This window comes from Phascolarctos cinereus, unplaced genomic scaffold (assembly GCF_003287225.1).
Source record: "Phascolarctos cinereus isolate Bilbo 61053 unplaced genomic scaffold, phaCin_HiC Scaffold_4;HRSCAF=312, whole genome shotgun sequence".
NCBI classification, from domain to species: Eukaryota; Metazoa; Chordata; class Mammalia; order Diprotodontia; family Phascolarctidae; genus Phascolarctos; species Phascolarctos cinereus.
This window is the reverse complement of record NW_027555847.1, coordinates 90,032,778-90,045,377: the sequence shown is the minus strand read 5'-3', so window position 1 is coordinate 90,045,377 and position 12,600 is coordinate 90,032,778. Positions and strand designations below refer to the sequence as shown.

Here is a 12,600-nt window from a genome sequence, read left to right as displayed (position 1 = left end):
TGTCAACTGTGCCAACTAGCTGCCCCTTTCTCCCACAATCCTATTACTGCCCTCTGAGAATAAATAATCCCTTTTCCTTATGATAGTTCTTCAAATACCAGGAGATGAGGATCATTGAATTCCCCAGTCTTCTGCAGTCTAAACATTTCTAGTTCCTTAAACCAATCTCTAAATGATGGTCAATTTAGGATGGAAAAAAAATGTGCTAAGTAAAGCTCTGGTTTATTAGTATTTTTCATTCCCTCATAAGGCTGATTGTGAGGCAAGGACCAAACGCTGAGTCAGTGAAAGGAGCAGAGAAGTCAGGTCTTCCTCAGTATTTCAAGTCTTGAAAGTCAGTGCAGTACAGTGGGAACGGACCAAATCCAGAGAAGTTTGACACTGGCCAAGACTCTTAATCCTTCTGGGCCTCAGAGGAAACTCATGAGGAAATGAGGGGTTAGCTAGACTAGATCAGAGTTATCACAAGCCAGAGACATACTGGCAGTTTAAATTGTAATTGAGAAATATTTAACAAAATAGATAAAAATACAATAAGACCTAGATGACATCATATTTTAAAACTAAGTTAAACTGTGGCCTGCAGGGATTCTTCTGTACACATCAGTGCTCCTTTTCATACCCCATTTGAGTTTGATGTTACTGGACTGGATGATGTCTGAGATCCCTCCTAGCTGTAAATCTACCATTTTATAAAGTCTAACAACTGAGAAAATCTATAGTAGTATGGGACATTAATCTTCCTGAATATTTATTTCAACAGTTTTAAGATTTGTTTCAATTTTGTAACTTTCCTTTTTTAGTTTTGTTATTTTAAACGAAGCTTTTAGCCTCAAACATCTTAAAATACTTGAGAGCAGGAAAAGAGGGAAAGTGGAAAGTGCTGTTTCGGCAGGGGACTTGGACTGAAAATACTCAGGGGACAGAAAGGGCAGTAGAAGTGACCCCAAGGAGCAGCTGTGCCCAATTCTGGGATGATGCAGGAATGGGGTTGGGAAGGAGCCAAAATGTTATTTCTGGGAGAGGTTTAAAAATCTGCAGTTGGTTTTCTGTGGGGCTTTGGGTGTCCTGGAGGGAGACCTTGTTTGGGGAATGGCAGCTAGGTGTAGGGAAGAGCTTAGTGGGGCTGGAGTAATAAGAATTTTTGTTATCCGTGAGGCCATTTGGCGTTCTCCTGGCAAGATATTGGAGTGTTTTGCCATTTCCTTCTCCAGCTCATTTTTACAGATGAGGAAACTGAGGCCAACGGAGTTAAGTGACTTGCCCAGGGTCACACAGCTAATTTCTGAGGCCAAACTTGAACTCAAGTCCTTCTGACTCCAGGGCCAGCACTAAATGTACCTAGCTGCCCTAATAATAATAATAATAATAATAATTAGCAATAACTTCAGGGTTTGTAAATATGACATCTTACCTCAGTTGACCCTCACAACAAGCCTGGGAAATAGTGCTATTATCATGCCCACTTTACAGATGAGGAGAGTGAGTTCTCCTCTGCAGGGTTGAGTGACTTGCTCAGGTCCACCCAGCTAGGGTCTGAGGGAGGATTTGAACTCAAGTCTTCCTGCGTTCTATCCACTGAGCGACACCTAGCTGGAGCCAAGAGTCTCCAGACGCAGCTGCAACCTTGGGGAATGTCTTCACTTGTCCTGGCCTCAGTTTCCTGCCCTGTACAGCAAGGATGACAAGCCGGGTGGTTTCCACCTCCTGGGCTCCACACCTCCCTCCGCCCACGGCGTGTGTACGTGAGTTCTCAGGCCTCGGTGTTCCCGCCCAACTGCCGGGAACAGGACGTGTGACGAATGACGTAGCCGGGACAGGCCAAGGCAGCCCAGGTGACCTTGACAGCCCGGTCTTGCCCCCTAAAAAATCCTGTTTCCGGGTTCGGCCCGAGAGAGGTTACCCGCTCGGGAGGAAGCTCAGCTCGGAGGCCCCGGGGTCGCGGCTGGGGAGGGAGGGGGACAGGCCTGCTCTCGGCCCGCGGGCTCAGCCCGGGGCTCCCTCTTCCACGCGGCCCCGGCATCCTCTAGCCCCGCCCCGCCCTTCCCGATTGGCTGCTTCCGCCCCGAAGAGATGGGGGCGGGGATTCCGGAGGAGGGAGTGCCGACCGGATGCCCCGCCCCCTTACTTTGAGCCTCCTCCGGGCGCCTGAGGTCTGTGTGAAGTGGAAGGGGAGGTGGGAAGCGAAGCTGAAGCGGCCTGCTGCTTCTCGAAGGTGGTTTTGCTTCGTCTTGTTCTGTGAGTGAGGGTTTGTGGGCACCGGAGATGTGCGGGCCAGCTGGGTGGAGGAGAGATACCCCTCGGGGAAGGGGGCCCGAGCCGGGGACTGATGGCGCTTGGGGAGAGAGGGGGAAGGGGCGCGTGACGGCGCCTTGGGGGAGGGGAGGGCGGGGCGGTTGAAAGGCCTGCGGGGAATGGAGCTAAGGGAGAGGCACGCGGGTGAGGGACGCGGGGGGTAGGGCCCTGAGGGGAAGGGGGCGCATGACGAGGAGACGGACGATTTCGGGGATGACGAGCGCAGAGACGGGGTGAGGGCATAGGGGGCGAACGGCCGTGGTTATCTGGCCGGTCGGGAGCAGGGGGATACTGGCTGCTGGGGGGGGCGGAAGGAACTGTGTTCGTGGGACACCTTTAGGGACTCTGCCGGGGCGGGGGGTGTCTCTTACTGGCCTGGGGGAGCCCAATGGGCCCTGAGCTGGGGGAGGGTTGTTTTATTAGGGGAGGAGCCACGGAAGACCCTTCTGAGAAAGGCAGGAAACCGAGAGGGCCCCAGAAGCAGGTTGGAAAGTTGAACAAGGTCATGGGAGCTGGGGGAGGTGAGGGAATGTCGTGGATAGGCCTGAGGGACCAGTAGTCTAGGTCTGAATAAAAAAATCTCTCTGCTTCCTTTTCTTTGGCATATATCCCCGCTCACCGCCTTTATGTTGCCCATCTCTGACCCATGTAGAGGCAGGCACCCAGACCTCCACTCCTACTCCATCAGTGGCTAAATAAAAATCCTCCCTCTCATGGTTTCCTCTGAAATTGTGAGGGACCAGCGTGATTCAGCAGTATTTCTTTAGTTCTGGGGTTTCAATTCAATTGTTGTTCGGTTTCTAAGAGGCTTTCTAATTCTGATGATGATGTTTGTTCAGCTCCTAATTCTCCCGTGGCTGTGGACATCTTAAAGGTGGCAACAATACCCTACCATTCAAACAGCAGTCTTTTTAACTAAGTGCTTGCTACTAGCTTTTTACCTGTGATCCTGTTTGAAAGATTAGTAGATAGTGGCCAATGTTACTTAAGGTGTGAGCTGTGAACATCTCCAGCTGGCTAGACCTCGGAGGGAAGGGCCTGCCATCTTCTGTTCCTTTAATGGTTGCTCTGGCTGGGATACAGTGGTAGTTGGGGCATATTAAAGATTTCTTACAGTCCCAGTCACTTTCTCTTTTGGTGCTAAGTATCTGCCCCACTTCCTTCCTCTGAGTCAGTTCAGGAATAATCCATCTAAATTTTTTTTTTCCAACCGATGGTCAGAAGTCAAGAATAAAAGATCATAAAGTGATCCAGCTTTACATTGAGTCTTATCTTCTAATGTCGTGTTGGACTCTTGGTGACACTGTTTGGGGTTTTCTTGGAAGAGACACTGGGGTGGTTTGCTGTTTCCTTCTACAGATGAGGAACTGATACAAACAGGGTGAAGTGACTTGCCCAGGGTCACACAGGTAGTAACTGAGGTCAATTTGAACTCAGGTCCTGACTCCAGGGCTAGCACCATCTAGCTGCACTGGAATGATTTACATCTAGGCAAGAAAAACTGGCCCCCCCTTTTTTATCTGTGCTATCCTCTTTTTAGCTTGGGTGGGTGAGGTCAGAAGGGGTGGTATTACTTTATTATGTATGCTTTCACAGGTAAAAATTTAAAGTGAGTGGCATGTTTTGATAGCTTTTGAAATTATTTTTGTGCGAACATCAGGAAATCAATTATTTCGCCTTGTGTTTTTAAAGAACACTTAACTAGAAGTTTGGAAACTTGAATTCTGGTTCCTGCTCTGCTGATTAACATTGGGCAAATAAATTTATCTTTGAGTCACAGTTTCCTCAACTCTAAAATGAGAGGTTTGACTTAGGAATGTAGGATTTAGAGCAGGAAAGGAACCTTGGAGATCATCTAGTCCATAGGCAGTCTACCTGCACATTCGGAACCAGATTAAATTGTGAAATAGCTAACTAAATAAAAATATAATAAAACATAGAAAACGTTAACGTGTGATTTTCTAAGTCAAATATGTAGCCACAGGGATCCTTATGTGATTCTGTTTTAACAGCATTGATCTAGTCAACTTCTTGCAGATAAGGAAATTGAAACCTAGAGAAGTACACAGATGGTTCTTCATGCCATCTTCATGTTCATGTTCTTTGTTAATTCCAGAGTTTTTCTCCTGGGCTTTTTCTCATCAGTATCTGAGAGTTCAGTTATCATCTCATACAGATAATTCTCAGACCTGTTTATTGAGTCCTGGCTTTTCTCCTCAACTACAGCCCTGAATCACAATTGCCTAGGCATCTCCAACTCAACATGTCTAAAACAACTTATCTTTCCCACTCATTTTCCTAATTTCCTAATAAAACACTACTGTCCAGTTACAGCCTTGGTGATACCCTCACCTCACTCTTATGCCGTGTAGTCAGCCGGTTGACTCAGTTTCATTGTTTCTATCATCTTTCATTATCCTTTTCCTTCTACTTATACAGCCACCACCCTGGTTCAGGTTCCTCAGCACTTCTCATGTGGTAAAGACAAGGCAAAATAAGACTAAATACAAAAAGTGAATAATGCTCATTTGTATTGTGTAACTTTAGGCAAGTTACAACTTCCTTAGGCCATAGCTTCCTTTTCTGTGAAGCCATTGGTTTAAAGGTAGATGGTGTATGGTCTTAGCCAATTCTAGGAGGCTTCTGTGAATCTGAGGGCAGTAAGAGTGGTCAGTAACAGTAGGATCATATTGTGGAGGACTTTGAATTCCAAGCTGAGGAAGATGATATCCTTGGGCAAAGAGGATCCATTAGAGTAAGTAAATATAAAAGCATTGTTTTTTTAGTATAGCTATACTTTATCCAAGAATCAGCCACTCTTTGATCTTGTCCTGTATATGTTCCGCATATTCTCTGCATTTGAATAGGCCCTATTTCCCAAAAGCAGCAAGTAGCTTCAGGACCCAGACATTTTCTTTCTTGTCTGAGGATGGAATTCAGTACAAAGGCTGTTTATATTTAGAATCTGGAACATGAGTGAACTGGTTCTCAACCTTGCACAGTTCAGCATCCTGAATAGCATTTCACTTTGTTGCTTTGTTCCTCTCTATTCTGAAAGGTAGGATGAGGCTAAATGACTACAAAGATTTATAGAATGGGGGATTAGCAAGAGCAGGTTGAGGAATGTGAAGTAATGTGTGTTAGCAGACCATGGAGGAGAGAGAAAGAAGGTTAGAAAGGAGTTGAGAAATGGTACAGAGGGGTGGGGACATCTAAGAAAAGGGAGAGATGAGTCAGGGTAGTACAAAGTAGATGAGATGAGCAGAAGTAGCAGTTGAATGGAGCAAAGTCTGTAGATTAGTACTTAGTTGAAAAGATTTCAGGGGTGATTGGATTGAAGAGGTTTATCAGTTCAGGTTGCCATTTTTTTCAAAGGCCATCAAATTTGAGGAAAAGATATTATGCTTGATAGGATTTCACTAGCAAAGCTTCCTTCAATTAAAATAGATTTTTTAAACTTTTTTGTTTTCAGAGTGAGCCACATGATCAGAAATATGTGCAGGCTGCAGTTTTTTACAATTAGTAATTAATCCTGGAGGCACTCAGTTATAGAATGGTAGCAGCCAACAGATGGTCAGGCTCTACTGGCTTGCCAGTCCGTGGATGTGAGCTAATTAAGTTTTAAAATTAACGAAAAATTTTAGGCAGGGCACATTTGACTTGTATATGATGGCATGCTGAAAACCCACTTTTTTCTTTTTTTTTTTCATTGTTACTCTCTGCCCCTTCCAGTTTTAGTATATTTTGCTAATCCTTATTTGGAAATGAACCTTTCTTTGGGTAGATGATTCTGTGAAAAGCTTTTTTTTTTTCCAGCAACTGTTTAATTTTGGTTTTTTGAAGGAAGCAAATTGCTAATACTCATAACAAGCATTCTTTCTGCATCTTGTCAAATGTTTGAATGATAGGTGAAGTATAGTTTCCAAGTCTTAAGTTCAAGGACAGTGAACTTCTCTATTTGTCATTGGCCTTTTTTTATATATAAGAAAAAAGTTTGAATATCCTTAATGAGGTACTATACTGAAAACTGAACTTCAAATGTTGGGAATTTTAGCCTGACATTTAGGCAAATGTTCAAAAAATTAATGAAATTAATGAAAGATCAACATTAGAGACACTTTGAAGTATATCCTTAACCTTTTGTATTTTTTGAAATATAAAATCTCTTTCAAATTCTTTTAGGAAGGCTCTTCAACCAGCTGCAATGTCAGCAGACAATGATATTTCCCTCTCCACTTACGATGAGACTTCGGGATCAAAACTTGCTCGAAAAGCTAAAGAGACACCATTTGTCCCAATTGGTGAGTCTACCTGTGACAAAACAATTTTTCAGTAAAATGGTATCCATTGAAACATCAGTTCTATTCAAAAAATTCTTAGATGCATTTCTTTTTAGATATCTTAGCTATTTAAAATGCAGTGAGAACAAGTAGTTGTACGAATTTCATGATTAGAATTCTTACATACCAGAGTTTTGTTATGTTGCCTGTTAACTTGAGTAAGATCAGGAAAGCAGGATGATATAGTGGAAGGAGCTGTAGACAGGGTTTCCATCAGGGAAGGAACCTTGAATTTTAGTCCCAGCTTTGCTGTGTGACTTTTGAGCAGGTCACTGAGCTTAACTGGGTGCCGCTTTTCTCATTGTCTCTGAAATTTTCTTTTAGTTTTTTTTTTCTGAAATCCAAGGACTTAGAAATCTATGAGATGATTTTGCTATGGCATTTGTTTTGATAAGATGTAAGCTACATAATGTAGAAAAAATCAGTTTTGATCGTTGTTGATTCACCATTTCAGTTTAGGGAACCTAGCACATATATTCCCTTTAAAGATTCTTTCCATTCTGAAAATTGCCCAAAGTATATTTAAGACTTCAAGATGCATTTTTATTCATTAGACTTTAAAATGATTTTATTGGCCAGATTGGTAACATAGGCCTGTAACCCCTCCTACTTGTAGAGGCTGAGGCTGGTGGCTCCCTTGAGCTTGGTAGTTCTGAGCTGAAATAGTTAAAGGTAATCAAGTTTCTGCATTAAGTTGGACACTGATAATGAGCCCCCTGAGTTGGGGCTGTAGGGTTGGGGGGGGGGGGTACCAGGATTTCTGGTCCAGGTTGGAAAGTAGAACAGGCCAAAGCTTTTATGGTGACCCATCAGGGAGATCAGGCCTGCTGCACTTCCAGCCTGGGTGAGATAGGGAGACCCAGTCTCACAAGAGATGAAGATGGTGACGATAATCCATTGACTGGTAATGGATTGCAGTTGGTAGCAATGTAAGGGAGAGGGCAGAATCAGGTGTTACTTAAAGGTTGTGCATCTGGGTTGATGGAAAGATAGTGCCATCAATGGAAATAAGTTGGAGTTGGGATAAATTTGTGAAAAAATGAGTTATTTTGGCCATGTTTGGTTTGAGATGTCCAGCAGGCAGTTGGTGATGTGGACCTGGAGTTGGGGAGAAAGATTAGGGTTGGCTCTGGTTCTGAGATTCCTCTGCACACAGACAACATGGTTTGGTGGAAAGATCACTGGCACTAGGTTCAGAGATCCTGAGTTCAAATTTCCCCTGATTGATTACTACCTATGTGACTTCAGGGAATCTATTTAACCTGTGTAGGCCTCAGGTCTTCATCTCAACAATTGAGGGAGTTTGACTAGATGACCTCCTAGGTCTCTACTAGCTTATAACTCTATGTAAAGATAACTTAATGATGGTAACTGAGAGGTGCTGATGAGGTCAGATAAGGAAGAAGTTTAAAAAGAGGAGATGAGCGAGAATAGCTTTGTGGGATGCTTACACCTGTTGGGTGGAAAACACGTTGTTACTTCAGAAAAGATGGCTGAGAAAGAATAATTGGACTCAGGAGAAGATCTAAGATAGAATGGTGTCATAGAAGCCAATGAAGGATCACAGTGTCACACATTTGGAGCTGGAAGCAGCCTTAGAGGCCTAGTAGGCTATCCCTTCAAAATGAGGGAGAGGTGAGTGACTTGTCCATGAGTGGCTGAACCAGAACTCAGCCCCAGGCCCTTCAGTTCCAGATGGTGCACCTCCTCCTCCTGCAGCAGACAGAGGAGGGGTAATGGACTGTTGTAAAAGTTAGAGATTAGGTGGGGTGAGGACTGAGGAAAGACCCTTGGCCTTGGCAGGTCAGAACTTGTAGGTAACTAGAGAGGGCATGTTTAGTGCAATGCTTGGGTCTAAAATTTGACTTGTGAGAATTGATGAGATTGGAGGCTGTGAATATAGGTAACTTTCTCGAATTTGGCTGTTAAGGGAGAAGAGATAGGGTAATAGCTTGGGGATGGCAGGGACAAGTAAAGGAGGAGAAGGACTTGGCTGTGTCTGTAAGTGGCACCACATATATAATTAAGTTGATTGATTCATCCAGCTGGCACTTGCTGTATGCAGTGCGGAGCACCATGATAGGCAGAATACAAAGTTTAGGCAAATTCTTCCCTCATGGAACTCAGTAGTCTAATAGCAGTATAAGACACATAGATAACACTGATCCATTGGGTGAAGTGTAGAAGGTAGTTGTTTAGTTATTTGTTCGTAGATCTGATACTTGCTCTTTTTCTTTATGCATTTGGCTTGCGTATTACCTGTTGACTCTTGCCTTACAGGAATGGCAGGCTTTGCAGCTATTGTTGCCTATGGATTATACAAACTGAAGAGCAGAGGGGATACTAAAATGTCTGTCCACCTGATTCACATGCGTGTGGGAGCCCAAGGCTTTGTAGTAGGAGCAATGACTGTTGGTAGGTCCTCCATAGCAAACATTTCATTCTCCAGTAAAGTTCCTTATTAATGCATATCTTTTTTTTTTTAAGGCAATTGGGGTTAAGTGACTTGCCCAGGGTCACACAGCTAGTGTCAAGTGTTTGGTCTGAGGCCGACTTTGAACTCAGGTTCTCCTGACTTCAGGGCCGATGGCTCTATCCAGTGCACCACCTAGCTGCCCATATTAATGCATATCTTTAAGAAAAAAAAAAAGAATGAGGTAAATGTTGAGAAAGATTCCTGCAGATATGTTAGTAAACTAAATGACTTTTAATCAGTTGATTGTTTAACACAGGTTCCCAAACTTATTTGGCCAAAGAAATCTTAGATTAAGTGTACAATTGCACTGGAGGCTACTACTACCCCTCATGGATTGTTCCGGTGCCTCCCCAGGGGGCAGTATCACCCACTTTGGGAACCACTGTTAAATTTTAACACAATGCAGAATAACTTGGTTTACATTCATAATTATTACTGCCTGTAGGATTTTGGGTGTCAGTTACTCTGGGCTTCAGTTTTCTCATCTATAAGATGAAGGGGTTGAACTGTGATATTTAAGGTTTTCCAGTTCTTAAATCTCATGTTCTTAATAGTCTTTGAAAAGTCTCCAATCTTGGGTTTACAGAGTAATCTTTAAGCAGTTTAAAATGGTAAGGAATATTTTTCCTGATTGTGGTATGTACACAGTAATCATGACATGTTCAAGTTAATGAAAATTACATTGTTAAATTACTGCCCTATATTCTTTTTAGTCTCCACTGCTGTAGGCTTTTATTACTTCACACCTGAATTGCTGAATTAAGTAATTGGTCACCTAACAGATTTCACTGTTATACTAGGAGCAATGAAGCATTAAACAGGAAGGAGAGAAAAAAAATAGTCATTTTTCCCTTAGTGATACTATACTGTAATGCAAGATACTGAGCAAATTATCTATAAGCATAAGTATTAGAAATACCATTCTCTTCTGATGATCCTCCTTTTGGCATAGAAGTGACCTTGGTTTCTCAAAGGCTGTGCCAATGAAACAAAAGCTTTAGAGTTTTTACTAACCTGGAAAGGTTTTATATACCAGTGTGGCCATTTTTCTGAAGACCAGCCTCTCTAAGTTTGGTGAAGATCATAAACATAGGGTTGGTTATCAGGTGATGAAATTTTTTTTTGGCAGCAGCAGCTGATGAAACTATTGAGGTGGAGAAAGCCTTCAATTTTACATTGACAGAGGGATCATCCATGTGGATGAAATTCTACATTTTTAATGTATTGGAAATGCTTTACCAAGCAATGATAGCATTCATGGGACAAATGTCTGTTAGCATTATACATAAGTATACGGTAGGAGGGAGGAATTAAGAATTAGATGAGAGAGGCATTTATTGAATTTTAATTTGTCACTTGATAAATACCAAGGATTCCTCTTTACAAAAAGTCCTGGACTTGGAGTCAGGACATCTGGGTTGTTTGAATCCTGTCTCTGATACATATTGTGCAGCCTAGGATCTGGCACTTCTGGTCTCAGTTTCCTCATTTATAAAATGAGGCTAGACTAGATAATTTCTAAGGTCTTTTTTAGAGATGAAGATTTATGATTTATCTATGCTGCTTTGGCAGCCAACAGATAATTTTGTCTTTATGATCTAGATGTAAACCTCATGAGCTAGTTAAGGAATTATGAAAAGAGTTTAATTTATATATTTATAATCCTTAAGATAGTAAAGGAAGATGAAAATGGAAGGGTGCTCAGTGTCCTGATTCCTTGTGTAAACTTTTCTTGGTGGTGTTGCTTGTTGTGGCCAATTTTTTAAATGGCTTGGTTTATTTCATATAGAAAACCACACTAAAAATCTAACTACCTTGTCTTTTTCTTTAGGTATGTTGTACTCCATGTATCGGGAATACTGGGCAAAACCCAAACCTTAGGAGGAAAGATGCTGTCTTTACGCTGATGTTTTAGAGCTAGATACCTCACATTGAGGTTATTTGTTTTATGTTTAAAAATAAATCATTTAGGGACATGTGGTTCTAAAAAGCAGCACATGTCAGACACGACGCAATCATGATATTTTAAAGATTGGATTTTCATGGAAGCTTTAGTTTCCCAGGTGATTCAAGGTATACTGATTGGCATCCAAGAGTTAATGAGGAGAGCTAGGTTAGTACGAAAGGAACTGGTCATTGAAGCTTACTTGGGTGATAAATTAGATGCATATTTCTCCAATCTCAAAAATTAATGACTAAAAAATTAACAGGGCCAAGACTCATGTAGCTCCTATTGCTTTAAAATGGGATATATTTTGGGATATAATATGGGAAGCTGCTTTAACACAATTCAGGAAATAGTTCCTCCTTATCTTGTAGAATGGTGGAAACTTCAGTGTCTAGGGCTGCCTGGCTTTGCCTAGAGCCAAAAGAACATCTGTAAGAAAAACATGAAATAAAATATTATAGCAAGAGTTTTCTTCCCTACCTTCACCATAGACAACTTATTTATATTTAAGATGCGCCTTGAACAGTTGTTAACCAGGCTACTTAACACGGTAGTATTTATTATAAAGTTAGTAAAAGATGAGAATAACAAATGGTATGGCTTAGTTATATTTTTGCTGCTACCATATTGAAATTATTTTTTAAATGCCATCTGTTTTATATGTATTCGAAGTGCTTATTCAACAGTAAAGAGAACTCTTAAAATGTACAGTATTGTGTTTTCTCTATCAAGAGTCATGTCCAACTGAAATACATTACTGTCCTTTAGATTTGATGGTTTCATATTATGGGCAGCATTCTCCTTACACAAATGTTAACATATTTAAGTAATGCTTTGTTACACTTGTGGAATTCTAATGTTTAAAATGAATTTACATTCTGTGGTAATAACATGGTACGGATATTATTAAATAAAATGAACACATCACATGTCTTGTACCTTATTTCAAGTTAACATAATGGAATCACCTTGCCCCAAACAGTACAAAAACAGCACATGTTCCCAGAAAGCAAATATTTTGGGTTTTTTTCTGCTTAAGTCTAGGAATAATGTAAGCTTAAATAGTAAAATCAGAAGACTGATTTTGTGGCTGTTCATTGTTAGAAATTTGTAATAATTTAGCAGACATTTATGAAGTGCCAATCATTTGCAAGCAGCATCAGTGGATCAAATGGTCCCGGCCCCCAAGGACAGTCTTATTGGGGTGATCATGATAGGCTACAAAAATAGCTAATAGAAATCAAAATAGTATGGAACATATAATTGCTGCCTATGTCTGAACATTTGCTGAAGATGAAGAGGTAGTGAACTTCGGTAAGAGATCCTCTAAATTTGATACTGATCTTCAGTGACAGAGCAAAAGATGGGTGGGAAAAGGTGAAGATGGTGAAATAAAGTATGGCCCAGAAATTGCACACCTTGAGAATTGAGAAAGCAAGTGCTAGACAAGGCAAGCACCAAATAAAAAGTAAATAGATCATTTGTTAGTAATTTTATTGAGTCAGCTGTCTGGGGGTAAGTCATGTGATAGGGCAGAGATC

At 41.5% G+C, this 12,600-nt stretch overlaps 1 protein-coding gene across 3 annotated transcripts; it reads left to right on the top strand.

The window, feature by feature from the left end:
* The first annotated feature begins 2,107 nt into the window (after positions 1-2,107).
* On the top strand, positions 2,108-11,988 carry HIGD1A (HIG1 hypoxia inducible domain family member 1A). 3 transcript variants are annotated; one of them, XM_020999214.2, is made up of 4 exons: positions 2,108-2,215; positions 6,478-6,596; positions 8,916-9,050; positions 10,943-11,988. In XM_020999214.2, exons 1-4 carry the CDS (start codon positions 2,112-2,114, stop codon positions 10,990-10,992), a joined length of 408 nt encoding a protein of 135 aa, XP_020854873.1. In that variant the 5' UTR covers positions 2,108-2,111; the 3' UTR covers positions 10,993-11,988. The 3 variants fall into 3 exon arrangements, with proteins under 3 accessions (XP_020854873.1, XP_020854875.1, XP_020854874.1); XM_020999216.2 differs by having other exon boundaries at positions 2,122-2,238; positions 6,482-6,596; XM_020999215.2 differs by having other exon boundaries at positions 2,123-2,238.
* Positions 11,989-12,600: the final 612 nt, after the last annotated feature.

Coding starts and splice junctions, on each gene's coding strand:
- HIGD1A (XM_020999214.2), top strand. CDS start 2,112: ATGCCCCGCCCCCTTACTTTGAGCCTCCTCCGGGCGCCTGAGGTCTGT. Junction 2,216..6,477: donor CGGCCTGCTGCTTCTCGAAG/GTGGTTTTGCTT, acceptor AAATTCTTTTAG/GAAGGCTCTTCAACCAGCTG. Junction 9,051..10,942: donor AGTAGGAGCAATGACTGTTG/GTAGGTCCTCCA, acceptor CTTTTTCTTTAG/GTATGTTGTACTCCATGTAT.